This window comes from Salvia miltiorrhiza, chromosome 2, assembly GCF_028751815.1.
Source record: "Salvia miltiorrhiza cultivar Shanhuang (shh) chromosome 2, IMPLAD_Smil_shh, whole genome shotgun sequence".
NCBI classification, from domain to species: domain Eukaryota; kingdom Viridiplantae; phylum Streptophyta; class Magnoliopsida; order Lamiales; family Lamiaceae; genus Salvia; species Salvia miltiorrhiza.
In genome coordinates this window covers 17,259,546-17,275,144 of record NC_080388.1, presented here as the reverse complement: position 1 = coordinate 17,275,144, position 15,599 = coordinate 17,259,546, and the positions used below count along the sequence as shown (strand labels likewise).

Genomic DNA, 15,599 nt, shown 5'->3' with positions numbered 1-15,599 from the left:
AACTCATCACTTCATGGCCTGCTGTTGCATCCACTAGCATGTCGATGTGTGGAAGCGGGAACGAATCTTTCGGGCATGCCTTATTGAGGTCCGTGAAGTCGATGCAGACTCGCCATTTGTCATTCTTTTTCTTGACCACCACCACGTTCGCGAGCCATTCGGGATAGAGGACCTCTCGAATGAGTCCATTCTTGAGGAGCTTCGCAACTTCATCATTTACTACTTGGTTTCTCTCCGGTGCAAACTTTCTACGTTTTTGTCTCCTCGGTGGGTAGCCCGGGGTGACCTGTAACCTGTGAACAATAATATTAGGATCAATCCCTGTCATGTCCTCATGGGACCAAGCGAAACAATCGTAGTAATCAGATAGGAAATTGATAAGTTTCTCTCTGAGCTCTGGTTCGAGTTGTGCTCCAATCCGAACTTTGTGGTCCGGAAAGCTCGTATTAATTTGAATTTCATCTATCTCCACCATCTCCTCTTCGATCAGGCTGCGTGGTCTCTTCGTTTGATTTCTCTGCTCTGCAGACTCTGACTTCTCTGCTCTGCAGATTTAGACTTCTCTGCTCTGGCACCTCACTAATTTAGTCTTTCTCTCTGGTACCTCGGTGACTTCGCTGCGCTGGCCTTTGTTGATTTCGCTGCTCTGGCAGCTTCGACTCCTCTGCTCTGGCAGGTCGCCGACTTCGCTGCTCTGGCCTTTGTCGATTTCGCTGCTCTGGCAGCTTCGACTCCTCTGTTCTGGCAGATCGCCGACTTCGCTGCTCTGGCCTTTGTCGACTTCGCTGCTCTGGCAGCTTCGACTCCTCTGCTCTGGCAGGTCGCCGACTTCGCTGCTCTGGCCTTTGTCGATTTCGCTGCTCTGGCAGCTTCGACTCCTCTGCTCTGGCAGGTCGCCGACTTCGCTGCTCTGGCCTTTGTCGATTTCGCTGCTCTGGCGTCTTCGACTTCTCTGCAGCTCCGTGTGGTGACTTATGTCTTGAGCGCACCGCAAAGTATGATGCGGGTGTTCCTGTTCTCCCATGCGCTTTGAATGGGGCGGGGCTTCTTGCTGTAATTGCTATAAGGATGTGTTTTTCGCCTTCATAGTGGTTTGGTAGCACGCCCTGGAGTCCTTCTGCTCTCCCTTGATCTCCTTAACTCCCCACTTGGTTGGGAATCGTATGACTTGATGATAGGTAGATGGTACTGCTTCCATTTCGTGGATCCATGGACGACCTAGGATGACGTTGTATGCTGATGGGGCGTCTACCACGAGAAACCTAGTGGAAAGGTTAACTCCCTCTGTGTAAACGGGAAGATCGATCTCCCCTGCAGTTGTCGTACTCTCGCCACTGAAGCCAACGAGTACGGCCGCTTTCTTGATTAGCTTGGACTCGTCCAAACCCATCTCCCTGTATGCACTGAAAAACAAAATATTGGCAGAGCTACCATTGTCTATTAGCACACGCTTTGTTAAACAGTTAGCAATATAAATGGAAATAACTAAAGCATCATGATGAGGGTGTAGAAGCTTGTCTGATTCGGATGTTGCAAAGCTGATTGTCAGGGTTGGATCCGTTGGTCCAGCTTTGCCGGAAGGCAGAGCCCCTGTTTTGCTTGATCTAGCATGTCTGGCGTGTCTCTTGGCGGCTGAGTGGGTGATTCCGCTGACTTCGGAGCCTCCGGATATCACATTCAGAGTTCTTTCATGATGTGGTGGGTCTGGCGGGCTGTCGTCTCTGTGCTTCTCTTGCTTATCCCTTCCTTGTTGTAAGGTAAGTTTGCCCTTTTCGGTCAGGTAATCAGTGAGGTGGCCTTGATTTAATAGGTGGGCCACTTCCAATCTGAGGGCGATGCAATCCTCTGTCCGGTGCCCATGATCTGCATGGAACTCACACCATTTGGATCTGTCCCTCTGGTCAGCTGGTGCCCTCATCCTTTCCGGCCATTTGACTTTATTGCCTAGATTCTTGAGAGCTAAGATCGCCTCGGCTGGCGAGATAGATAAGTTGTACTCTGGGATCTTGGCCCTCTCACGTGGTCGCGTCTCGTAAGGTTGGTCATGCTGTCTCCTTCTGTATTCGTGTCGTGAAGATGGGTACGGCTCAGACCGCCTATCATTTGTCCTTCTGTCTACCCTGGAGTCTCTTCTAGTGTTTCCGCTTGGTGAGGATCGGTGGTGGCTGTATTGATCTTCCTCCCATTTGATTTGTGCCCACGCCTTGGCAAGGACGTCCTCCATTGTTCTACAGGGGTATTTGGTGAGATCTTTGTAGAGGTCTGAGTCGGGCAGAAGACCCTTCCGGAAGGCGGTGACCGCCGTTTGGGTGTTGCAATTGGTGATGGACACCTTCTCTTTATTGAATCGGCTGATGTAATCTCGAAGAGGCTCGCCACGCTGTTTCACCACGGCGTAGAGATCCTCCGATATCTTTTCAAGTTTCCTGCTACTAGCGTATTGCTGCACGAATATATCTGTTAGTTGAGCAAAACTTGAAATAGAATAATTTGGAAGGTTAGTGTACCACTGGAGGGCCGGTCCTGTCAGACTAGAACCGAACCCCTTACACATGCAGGCCTGCCTCAATTCATGAGGAATTGCGGCAGTGAACATCCTTTGCTTGTACTGAGCGATATGGTCGGTCGGATCCGTCGTGCCATCGAACATTTGCATGCTTGGAAAATTAAACTTGATGGGCATCTCCACCAAGGCAATCTCATCCACAAAGGGGGAGTCGGCATAGCAGTTCTCTGAGCTCTTGTGGATAGGTGCCGGGACACCAGGAATTCGTTAGATCAAGGCCTCCATCTCTGCCAGTTTTTTCGCCAATTCTCCATCTCTGATTGCGTATGGGCCGGTTATGGCTGGTTGAGTGAATTCATTGGTGAACAGCTGGTCTTGGGTGAACTCCCTTGGACCGTGTCCGTCAGGCTATTGGTTAACCTGAGTTGGCGGCGTGGCTGTCTGATTTGGCCCTAGTATGGTAGGTTGTGCGCCTCCAACGGCGGCATTGCTCATTGTTACGCCCGGCGTGCTGAAGATGGTTCGAGCATGTTGTCCTCCGGTGATGGTCGTTCCATCTTGTCGAAGAGTTCCTGACGTTCTGGCGTCCGGGTTGGGTTGCCCATGTTCCCGCATTTGCTCCAACGCGGATGTTGTCATGTTAACACCTGCATTCAAAGTCACACGACCAGGGTCAGTGTGGTTACCAACTGCATTACGGTTTCTTACCGAAGATGACGGATCCGTCACAGGGTGGTTGGATCCGTCCTTGCGAGTGATCGGTGTTTCTCCCAGAGGCTGCATGGAAGACACTTGGGCTCGGAAGCCAAGAGGTTCGATGATTTCGATGGGCTCCATAGCCTCGAGACGGTCGTACAAGTTGGCATTCTCCCTTTCCAACTTTTTGCACCTTTCTCACTCCTGATTCATCTGTTCAGTCAGGGCGGCGATCTGGGTGGCTAGGTCAGCCTGAGCATTCACGTGGGGAGCGTCGGGAGTTTCAGATCCGTCACGACCGTCAGACATGATCGATGCTCGTAGAAATTTGTGGAAAATGCGTTGATTCGCTTGATTGCTAGGGCCCCACGGTGGGCGCCAAATTGTGGGGGATGAATCCAACAATCACGGAAGTGACGTCAGTCACGTCAGGATCGACGGGCACTAGCAACCTGAGACCACAAACAACGTTAGAGCCCTCCGAAGAGCACCGGTGGGGGTGTCGATGGAAGGGCCTCCGACGCTCAAGTCAGTAAACAATAGCAATAAAAATCGTATTGAAAGTAAATGAAATAATGAATCGGATCGAATTAGTCGATGGAGTTGAAGATGATCGAGCAATGAGCGAGGGCCGTTGGGTCGTCCCGGTTGATCTGATCACCGGAAAACCTAAGGCTGGGAGCGTGGAGGCAGAAGAATGCTAGAGAATGTTTTGGAATGCCCAAGACCGTCAGTATCAGTCTGAGTGTTAATGACGGCGTGTCCCCCGATTGTGTTAACGAAGTAATATATATAGGTTATGAAGCTGCGGAGGGGTGACTAGGGTTAGGGTTTGTTGGAGTGTTCCTTGAAACCCTAACGATTCCGACTTCTTCGGAGTCCACTTGTCGTGACCTTCGTTTGACCTAGTCAGCCACGTTGAATAGGTTTCCGTAAGCTTATAATTCAGTTTGTATACTTTCGTGTTGAAATGTTTACTATGGCGCTGCTGCTAGAGCAGAGGGATCGCGCCTCTGCCGGAGCAGAGGAATCGCGCTTCTGCCGGAGCAGAGGGATCGTGCCTCTGCCAGAGCAGAGGAATCGCGCTTCTGCCGGAGCAGAGGGATCGTGCCTCTGCCAGAGCAGAGGGATCACTGACTCCTCTGGCGAGGACTTCGCTGATTCCTCTGGCGAGGACTTCGCTGATTCCTCTGGCGAGGACTTCGCTGACTCCTCTGGCGATGACTTCGCTGATTCCTCTGGCGAGGTCTTCGCTGACTCCTCTGGCAATGACTTCGCTGATTCCTCTGGCGAGGACTTTACTGACTTCTCTGGCGAGGTCTTCGCTGATTCCTCTGGCGAGGACTTTACTGACTTCTTAGTCAGTCGGATTTTATCCACTACACCAAATAATTACTGAATGTGAGCAGCGAATTACCTTCCCCATTCTTATATTTCATTTGGGCTTGAAGCCCAATTTTAATGTTCTTTTTTTTAAAATGAAGGGCTCCTTGATTCTTACAAAAAGACGGCTGTGATGTGCATTAAAAGAAAATACAAACTAAACTAAAGAAATAAATAGGTGAGAGTCGACACATAATTCTGAGTTTTAAAGAGAATTTTAACTTTTAAATTCATTGTGTCCTCAGATTTTTTGGATTATCTCACTATTATTATCATTATTATTATTTCATTTTCATAAAAAATAATTAATACCTTATTTAAAAAGTATGAATACTACCACTTTCTATCAATTTATACATTCTTTCTAATTATCGTATCCAAATGTTATGGGACAATAATAGTGAAACAGAGGGAGTACTATTTTTAATATTAAAGTATCTTTTACATTTACATTTATGAGATTATATTTTTATTATTTTTTTGTACCCGCAATTTAAAAATCCTGAATCCGCCACTACTGCCAGCTCATCTAACCAACTAAATGCAGCTAAGCTTATTCTACGTGATACTATGAGTGCATGCAGCATGCAGGCCCCTTATTCACATAATCTCAATAGTCTGTGCTTGTGACATTGCCAAACCATATTCGATATATCTTTTCACCGTTTAGAGAATTGAATTGTTGTAATTTACTCTTTCTTCAAGTGTCTAAGTTTGTGTGGTATTGAGATATATAAAATGATTTCTATATGTTGAATTTAATTTTTGTTTATTATATCGTGGAAGTCATTATGTTGGTTTAAGAAAAAAAAATATAAAAAAACTGAGTGAGAGAGAGAGACCATCTTCCAAATTATAGCAAAAGGGAGAAGTCGACAGTTAATAATGTCGACATAATGGCAAGGATAAATTGGATTTTTGAAGAAAAAAATAATAATTTATTACATTTCATTACCATTACCAGCCATAAGAATGGAATCAATTAAAGATTTGTCATTCCATTCCTTATAAATATCAATCATAGAAATTTTATTACTTAGTTCATTCCATTCCTATTTTGATTCCATTACTAAAGTCATTTCATTACCTTTCAATTCCATTAATTCCTGCATACTAGCCATCCCCTAAACGTTTTAAGAACTGCTTATTATCCATGAAAATATTTTTTGTGCACTTTTCTACCAGTTTAATGCCCTTTATTAATCGTTTGAAATTCTCAAGTTGACCTAAAACGTCGCAAGAAAATTGTGTACACAAGGTTAGTAGTGCATGAGTTCATGTCCATTTTTTTTTAATTGATAAATTGCATAAGTAAATTAAAGAAATTCAAATACAGTGCGACGAAGGTTTCGAACCCAAAACTTCAGGGCTTGGGCATTAATCTCCTATCACTTGGTCAACACACACACATGGTTAATCTCTATTATTGCTAATAAGCTAGGAGTTATAAGGACACTTATTTGAATGTGATCTGAAGCACATTTGAGATTATTGATCCGTCCTAGTGCTTATCATGCAATCTTTTAAGATATTTATTGCAAACAAATACACAATAAAACTAATACTCCATCCGTCCACGAAAGAACTTTTTATCTTTGCTTGTTGAGATGTTCATAAAAATACTTCCAACCTATTTTTGAACTATACCCCACCACTTATAATTACTCTTACTTTCACTTTATCACAACCCACAATATTAATTATAACACCTTTTCACCACTCTCAATACACTCAACAACTTTTTCCCCACACTCAATACACCTAATAATCTTTTTTTTAAAACGCGTGTTACTTCCTGCTAGGAAGTTTTTTGACGGAGGGAGTATAATTCATACTAATTTAAATGAAGAAAAAATAGGAGTATATGAATTCGACAAAAATATTGCCTCAAAAAAAAAAATCGACAAAAATACATAAATCTAGAACAAATTGCATCGTTGTCAGAACATAATCTGAGTAAGGTCGACTTTAGATAGACAGTTGGAAGAAATTTTCCGTGAGTTGTTTTTTTTTTAAATGTTCGTCATCATATGTGGTATTGCCAACCGTCGTGACATCCAACTTCACAACCTTCAAAACAAACAGTAAGGCAAGGCTGCATTCCACATATTGCAGCAAAATCACTACACTTCACCAAATAAGTACCAGCAACACCAAGCCACCGTAAACCTAGGAACGAATGCCCCTGTTGCAGTAACTCTACCAATCCATCAGAGAATCCGATGCAATGACTTATATCGAGTTTCCGGAGGAAATTTCTTCCACCAGACTTTCCTGAAGCCAATATTTGAAAAGATTCATTCGTCACGTGAAAGCAGCTTCTCATGCGTAGCTCAGTAAGGGCATCGGTGCATGAAATAACTGCATGAATTGCTCTATCTGATACTCCTGGCATGTTGCTAATGTCAAGAGATGAAAGTTTCTTCTTGATTCGAATGCCATCGTTTAGCAACCGGATAATTCCTCTGTCTGTCACTCTTGTACATCCTCGAAGACATAAATTAGTTATCGGTAGATCACCTTTACTCAGAGCACCAAGACCACTATCTGTAATATCAGCACCTCCGAGATTAATGGAGGTCAGTTTACTGAGGCGCGATACGTAGTCAAGGCAGGGGTCCGCAATGCTCCTGCAACTATACGTATCTAGTACTTCCAAAGTACTAGATGAAGCCAGTTCTGCTACAGCTTCACTAGTGATCAGGTTACATGACGCCAATTTCAACTCAACCAGGGGTGACACAGCACCAATCATGTCATGAAATGCCAAGTCTGACAACAATGGTGCGTTGAGAATTTCCAGCTTCTTCAAATTGTGGCACGAGTGCACTAGAGATGAAAATCCAGCATCAGTAACTTTACTGAACCCACCAAGTCTTACAGATTCTAAGCCTCGACAGCTCTCAGCAAGAACTAATATACCCACATCATTTACTCGTTTAAAAGAAGCTGGATAATTTGCTCTACTTCTGACGATTGAGAGATGAGTAAGGTATCTTAAGGAGCCTAAAAGCAACAGACCACTGTTAGTCAAGTCATGAAGCACTTTTGCTTCTGAGCATTGCCGGTCTTCAAGATCCAACTCAACCAAAAGTCGAAGTGAGCTGGTAATTGAGGCCACAAGTCTATCAGATATTGCATCCAAAACTAGTGACAGACAAGTCAAAGTAAAACCACTAAATCCTTGATAAGAGGTAATACTAGTACTAGGATTCACCATTTTTCTTGAACTCTCTCTATCATCTCCAAGTTTCTCTATGAGCAGACCAGCATCCCGTTCATTCACTAGCTGCAATTTCAGGGATTTCAGAGTTTTGGGTAGGAAAAGATCAACATAAGTCAAGCTATATGCATCACTTTCTGTTCCGCGGACTTTTATGGACAGATGCTGCAAAATTCAGGTTTGCAACAGTGACTACTTACTCAATTTTTGATTGAAATAGAACTATCGGGCATAGAGTATATAAATATTACCTCCAAATAGAGAAGATTCTGAAGCATTTTGACAAAGCTTTTCCTAAAAATTTCTGGAGCATTCTTCCCTGCCAATTCCAGGACAAGATTCCTGATATGAAAAGCAATTATTTACCTTCTTTTTTTACCACAATCCTGAATCAGAACATGGATTAAATCCCAAGAGTCATAGTGACCAGATAGACTAAAAAACATTTTAGAATGGGAAATAAAATATTGCTGTAGTCTTCATAATTAATCACATATAATGAACATCTTCCATTCCTTGGAGTACCTTATAGATCAATTTGTGAACTTTAAGAATACAGTATATATATTAAGTGTTCTGAACAGCTCAGCTTTACTTATATCATAGGTATCTTTTTTATTTTTTATTTTAGCCCATAAGGATTTATATCCATAAAAGCAAATGAAGAAACTCAAGTTCTCAAGACAAGATGGACATGTCATTCATGGGAGAGAAAAGTCTGAGAATACACGACATAAATATCCACCAGCCAACTGTCACTAATTTATTCAAGATTTGAAGTCTGAAAGAAATATTGTTAATGCTTTGTATAGAAGGGAAAAAGAGCTCTGGAAAGTTGATAGTCCCATAATTTCATAGTCTACTAATACTGCTACTTCACAAGCAACCAACTTGCCATTCCCTTATGTTCTCCTGCTCATTGGGTCAGGTTTCAGTTAACATGTTCCACCCCATATGCAGTGCCCCACCATGGGCCCAATTTATTTCACCATAAAATTTGCATGCAAAATGGTAAAATGTAGTTGCATGTATTACTACAAGGTGAACAAGCTCCTGCACTCACGCATGTATCTCTGAAAAAAAAAAACTTGATCCAGACAATCCTATAAGACTGTAGAAGGAATTTTAAAATAATAAAGTGACACACGGAGGAAAGTTGTGCACAATTTGCAGCTCAATCTCTATATAACCAGAAGTGACTCTATTAGTGAAGTGTGTGCGTGCAAATGAGGCAAGAGAGAAAGAAACAAATAGTTCCAACAAAATTAGAATGAATTTCGAGGGAAGAAAATGGATAAATTTTTTTCATCTCTAAACGTAGTCGCTCTATTTTGTTTGTGTTTCCACAACTTGAGATATCTTGTACATGCCCTATTTTTTTTTGATGAAATTACATTATAAATAATACAAACCACACACACACCCCACCTAGTGGTTATTGTGGCCGAGAGTACTCGAACCTGTGACCTCTTGGACAACAGGCAACCACCCTAACCACTAGGCCATCCCAAGGGGACAAGTACATGCCCTATTTAGTATAGGGAGCATTGTGCAACTACATATATCAACTGGACATTGTTGTGGTTAAAGTCAAATGCTTTTTCTCGATTTGGATTTGCCACATAAATTTCTTGTTTCCAACTTTTATAACTTTTCACCTGATTTTTTCTTGGTTGATTCCAGTTAGAAGAAAAGGAATTATCCTCATTGCAATGTGCAATTGTCATTTATTTTTACACTCTTTCCCATTATAACACACACACATACATTTTCCCAACAATTTTAGTATCTATTACATGGAAGCTTTAAGCATTCAAAAGTTGCTATTTAGTAAAACAAATATGTTTGTAACTCAACGTGAGGTGTGGCATTTCAATTTATAGCAGAGCAGCTTAGTTGGTTAAGAAATTTGGTGGTTAGTAAAAAAAAATCATACCTTAAATTAGGGCACTTCTCCCCAATTGATGGAAGAACGTGATAGGACAGCCAAGGGCACTTGAGCAAATTCAATTCCAGCAAATGTGGCCCGAGAATGCTGACAATGGAACACTCATATACTTTCAGGCAATCGATAGTCACACTCTTAACCGCTCCCAGTCTGGGCGCAATGCAACTAACAAGTTCTCCATTGGGTGAAAAGGCCTTCAACCAAATTAGCATCCCAATCAATACACGGAGAGAGAGAGAGAGAGAGAGTGAGAGAGAGAGTGAGAAGCAGTTATTGTAAGTAATTACGAAGGGAAATCGAGCTTACAGAGAGATCGAGAGAGGGAAGAGTCATAAGAGATTGAGAGACCAGGGAGCGAAGGGTTCGAGACACGCAAGCCACAGTGCAAAGTGCATCCAGTTCTAATCTCGTTAAGATTTCGCTGAGAACTATGGTATTTGGTAGAAGAAAGCCGTCTCTCGGCGGCGGTGCGCCACCAATGTCTTCGGCCGCCTTGGCGGCGGTCTTCTCTCGGGGTCTTTTACTGCAATTTTTCATGTCGCCAATGATCTTCCGAAACATTCGGCTCCTTGGGATAAATAATCTATTTTTGGAAAATAGAGTATTTTTGCAATTGTTAGTTTGAAGAATGATAAAGTTTCTTATCAACACTTAGGGGGGTGTATTCGTTGTGGAATTTGATGGATTTCTATGGATTTTAAAAGTCTGGGTGTATTTATTCAAGACTTTTAAAAGTTTGCAGAAATCTGGGTGTATTCGTTCAAGACTTTTAAAAGTCCATATAAATCTGAGTGTATTCGTTCAAGACTTTTTAAAATCCATACAAATCTAGGTGTATTCGTTATTCCATTGATTTAAAATCCGGAATGACTTTCATGGATTTCATCCAAAAAATACACACGACGAAATCCGGCCAAGAACCACGAGAATTGAAATCCATGAAGTTTTAAGCGAGCGCTGAGTTCCAGCGCCCGCGGCCAAGAAGCCAGCGAGCGCTGGAACTCAGCAATCGTTGCATCGGTTGTCCCCCAGTAGTTGGGTTCTGTGCGTTGCTCGTGGCATCAGCTATGCAATTCTGCACGATGATCCAAACAGTAAGTGGGATGTCAGGACATACATAGTTGCATAATTGACAAATAAAAGCACAATTTAAATCACCCATAATTGCATGTTCTGTGGGACCTATAAAATAAATTAAAGCAGAGCAACAATGGTGATTAGAAAACGGAATTGTGGAGACAAACAATTAAGGCATAGCTTATTATGGTCAGCGAGTACCACACTTCCAGCGCTCGCTGGAACTCAGCGGTCGCTGGGTTTCCAGCGGATGCTGGGACTCCGCGGGCGCTGGGCCTCTTCTAGCGGGCGCTGGTTTCATGGAATTCAATTCCAAAATTATCCCGTAAAGTCTTCGAAAATCAGTGAAAATCGAGGTGAAATTCAACCACGAATTTTTTGAAAGTCGTCTGGAATCTATATGAATTCCATGGAATTTAAATTTCATGGACTTTTTAATGTCTGTGGAAATCCACAACGAATACACCCCCCTTAATCTAGATTACGAATTTTACCTAGTGTAGATGGTGGAGATTGATATAATGGAGTCGAATTGCTCAGAGAAATGTAAACTTGTTGTTGTATTAATAGAGAGCACGTAGTAATACATAGCAGGAGTGCATGGGGTATTTATAAAGTACATTTGGGGGGTAAAATAATAATTTCATCCTAGCAGTCATGCTCCCCGCATGGTCAGGAACACGATCGTAATTTTGTCTGCCTTTGCTCATTCCTCTGTTCAAAGACAGAGAAACGTACATATCGCGAAGCCTTGGATTCCTCTGCGAACAAGCGATTCCTCTGCTCTGGAGCTTCCCGAGTGAAGCGGTCACTTTTACCATTGACTATCTTGTGGGTAAGTCATCCTTCTGACCGAGCCCGTTCCTCTGACGGAGCCCATTCCTTTGACTGATCCCGTTCCTCTGACCCGAGCGATGCCTCTGTCCAAGTTCATTCCTCTGCTCTACATACATTACTCCTCATCAAGAAGGAAACACAATATTTTGTCACTAACTAAAAAAATATACTCCATCCATCCCTAAAATAACTTCATCTTTTTCCATTTTGGGACGTCCCACAAATAACTTCATCTTTCTTTCTTTCCATTTTTGGACACCTACCCCACCACTAATAATACTTTATTTATTCTTACTTTTCACTTTTCACCACTCTCAATACTAATTATAACACTTTTCACAACTTCCAATAATAATTATATCACTTTTTCTCCACTATCAATACACTTTACAACTTTTCATTAAACCTGTGCCGTCCCCAAAGAGGAAGCCATTTCAGGGACGGAGGGAGTATAATTTAATCATTTATTACGTGTAAAGATTATTTTGCCTTTAATTAGGGCGAACCTAATTCGAATCGAATTTGAATTTACGTGCGGGTTAGACACATATAACACTATTTGTGTCATGTGTGCCAATCGAAAAAAAATATTAAATATATGACATTAATATGGCAATAAGTACTATTTATGCAACACTACATAAGATAGTATATGTGACTAATGATATTTAATGACACTAATATGATCATAAGTACCATTCGTATAGCACACTAAATGAAAAATCTAAAGCTCAAATGGATAATCTAAACTTTAAATGAGGAATCTAAACCCTAAATGATAATCTAAACTCTAAATGGATAATCACTCTACGGAAGAAGTGTTCAAAATGATCATATAACTGTACTCATCTAAATAATATCAGCACATAGGTATATGACACTAATATGACCATAAGTACCATTCGCATGACACTACTATGACCATAAATATCATTCGTGCAACACTGAGTATATGACACTAATGGCACTAATAGTGTCATGTGTGCCTAACCCGCGCACAAATCCGAATCTGGTCCCCCCTAATTAAGTGTAAACAGTCCTAAAACATAAAAAATGACCAGATTTTATGTTTTTTCAATTAGTGGTCAAATATTGAGTTTCCTTATTCAAAATGATCATGCGAGAGTACATTGTTTCTTTTGAAAAACACATGTTTTTCGAAGAGAATATACACTTTTTTTTAGAGTGAAGAGAATATACACTTGTATAGCATGTTAGGGAATGAATTCAATATTTAACTCTCAATCTTAAAAATATAAATTTTAATCATTTTTTAAAATATAAATTTTAATCATTTTTTATAATTTCGAATTGTATTACTTTTAATTTGAACGGATCGGATCGGATCGGGTTGAGTGCGCGAATTGGGCACATGTCCGAGTGATATTTTAGCACTAATGTTATAATTTGTGTCAAAAATACCAAATTACTTATGCTGCGTTTACTTTGATGGATAAATTTATCCATGGAAAAGGATGAATAACAAAAATCTATGTCTTTGAATGTTTCATTTCTTTTCCAACATTTGACACAAAATTTTTTTTCCTTCCTATGTCTTTGAATGTCTCATTTCTTTTCCAACATTTGACACAAAAAAAAAAAAAATTTCTTCCTAATTTTCACTTCAAGGATGGATAATATTATCCCTCCATTTTAAGAACAAAAAAAATATCAAGTAATTTGGTACTTTTGACGCTAATATTGTCATTTGTGCCAAAAGTACCAAATTACTTGATTTTTATTTTATTTCTATCGATACTTTTTGGCACTAATATTCTCATTTGTTCTAAGTAATGTGGTACTTTTGAAACAAATTAAATATTAGTGTCAAAAGTATCAATTACTTAGTACTCTCTCCGTCCCAAACGAAATGTCCTATTTCTTTTCGGCATGGAGATTAAGAAATGTGTATAAAGTAGATAAAGTGAATTGGTGGAAATTATTTAAATATTAAGTATAGAGAGAGTGTGTATTACCAAAAAAGGAAACAAGACATTTCGTTTGGGACAGCCCAAAAAGGAAAACAGGACATTTCGTTTGGGACGGAGGGAGTATTTTTTTTTTCTGTTGGTAATTTTGGTACAAATTATAACATTAGTATTAAAAACTCAACTCGATCTGGTTCGTCCAAATTAAGGACAATACAGTCCGAAATTATAAAAAATGATCAAAGTTTGCGTTTTTAAGATGAATGACTAAATATTGAATTTCATTGCTCAACATGGTTATCTCTAAAGTTGACTCTTTTTGAAAATACTAAATTGAGGTTTTCTTATTAAAAAATAAAAATTCGATATATTTTATTAATAAAATTGAAAATTAATGATTTAAAAAAATATTATAAATCATATTACTAAAAGAATATTATAAATATTTTACGAAAATTTCTAAAATCAGAGACATAAAATATGATTGACCTACAATTTAAAATTTAAACGTAATAGAATGTTTTATCATTTAAATGTCCCGACCTAAGCATTCTATGTTTCAAATACATTGCATTTGTACCTTTCCTCTAACCAATCTTATTGATTTATTTAATACTAACGTGTTATCTATTAAAATTCAAAGAAAAATTAGTTTACAATGTAATTTATAATTATTTTATATTATTTTCATAGTCATAACATATTAAATACTTTTTTACATAAATTATTTTTAATTAGTTTATTCAAATTAAATTAGTGGTATATTTTAAAATTAAATCTTTACCATTTTTGCCAATTAATATTACTCCATCCGTTCTATTTGAAATGTTTCATTTCTATTTTGGATTGTTTCATTTGAAAAATCCCAACCCATAAATAGAAAGAAATTTGCCCTTAATTTTGGAGTGTCCTATTTAAAATGTTTTACTTTACATCTTTACACACAATTCTTAATCTTCATGCTCATTTTTTTGAGACATTTCAAATGGAACGGAGGGAGAAATTTGTTGTTGAAACAATAGAAATACCTTTTAAGTTTTCATATGATAAAATTATATATCAAAAGTTGATGTGTAGTAAAAATAAAATTATATATATATATATATATATATATATATATATATATTTTACATATGATATGATGGAGGATTGATTTGTCGCATTTGCTGTTACGGGATTCATTAATTTTGTACAATTTTTTTAATTTGACAGATAAAAATAATTTAAGACTACATTGTCATCTTAACATCATCTTATCTGAACCTTGTAAGATCATATAATCATTTGGAGCTCGAAGGATCATATATGACTTTTGAACATCCGATTTCTGAGCATCATCTCGTATGGAGCTTGAAATATCATATTTAACTGAGTTTTGATCGTCGGACTTCTAAGCATCATTATCTAAAACTTGAAAAATCATAACTGACTTTTGAACACAATATTGTGTGAAGTTTGAAATATCATAACAGAATTGTGAGTATCATATCATCTCGAGCTTGTAAATCATGATTGACTTATTAGAATCATCTCGTTTGAAGTTTGATAAACTATAATTGAGTTATTGAGCATCATCTCACCTGGAATTTGAAAAATCAAAACTAACTCGTGATGATCATCTCGTATGGAGTTTGAAAGACCATAACTGAGCTTTGAACATCATCTCGTTCTGAGTTTGACAGCTATCCTCTAATTTATGAGCATCATCTCATCTGAAACTTTTAGACCATAATGAATGATGAGCATCATCTTGTCTAGAGTTTGAGAGGGCATCATCACGTGTGAAATTGTATTCAATTACTCCCTTCGTCTACGAAATGAGTACTCATATTTTCTTTTTAATCTGTCCATGAAATGAGTACCCATTTTCCTTTTTAGCAAATGTACCCCTCACAACCTCTAATTAATAACCTAAAAAATTGGACTCTTATTCCACTAACACCACACTCAATACATTTCTTAAAACCCTTGCCATCCACAAATGGGTACTCATTTCTTGGA

At 39.3% G+C, this 15,599-nt stretch overlaps 2 protein-coding genes across 2 annotated transcripts; both read right to left on the bottom strand.

The window, feature by feature from the left end:
- Window positions 1-1,060: 1,060 nt before the first annotated feature.
- Window positions 1,061-3,343, bottom strand: LOC131008072 (uncharacterized). Its single transcript, XM_057934973.1, has 2 exons — window positions 2,927-3,343; window positions 1,061-2,443 (listed from the first exon to the last, which is right to left on the bottom strand). The coding sequence occupies exons 1-2, from the start codon at window positions 3,341-3,343 to the stop codon at window positions 1,061-1,063; spliced, it is 1,800 nt and encodes a 599-aa protein (XP_057790956.1).
- A 3,133-nt stretch (window positions 3,344-6,476) lies between these two features.
- LOC131011411 (F-box protein At-B) lies at window positions 6,477-11,351 on the bottom strand. Its single transcript, XM_057939222.1, has 5 exons — window positions 11,328-11,351; window positions 10,063-10,339; window positions 9,745-9,950; window positions 8,060-8,150; window positions 6,477-7,973 (listed from the first exon to the last, which is right to left on the bottom strand). The coding sequence occupies exons 2-5, from the start codon at window positions 10,315-10,317 to the stop codon at window positions 6,612-6,614; spliced, it is 1,914 nt and encodes a 637-aa protein (XP_057795205.1). The 5' UTR covers window positions 10,318-10,339; window positions 11,328-11,351; the 3' UTR covers window positions 6,477-6,611.
- Window positions 11,352-15,599: the final 4,248 nt, after the last annotated feature.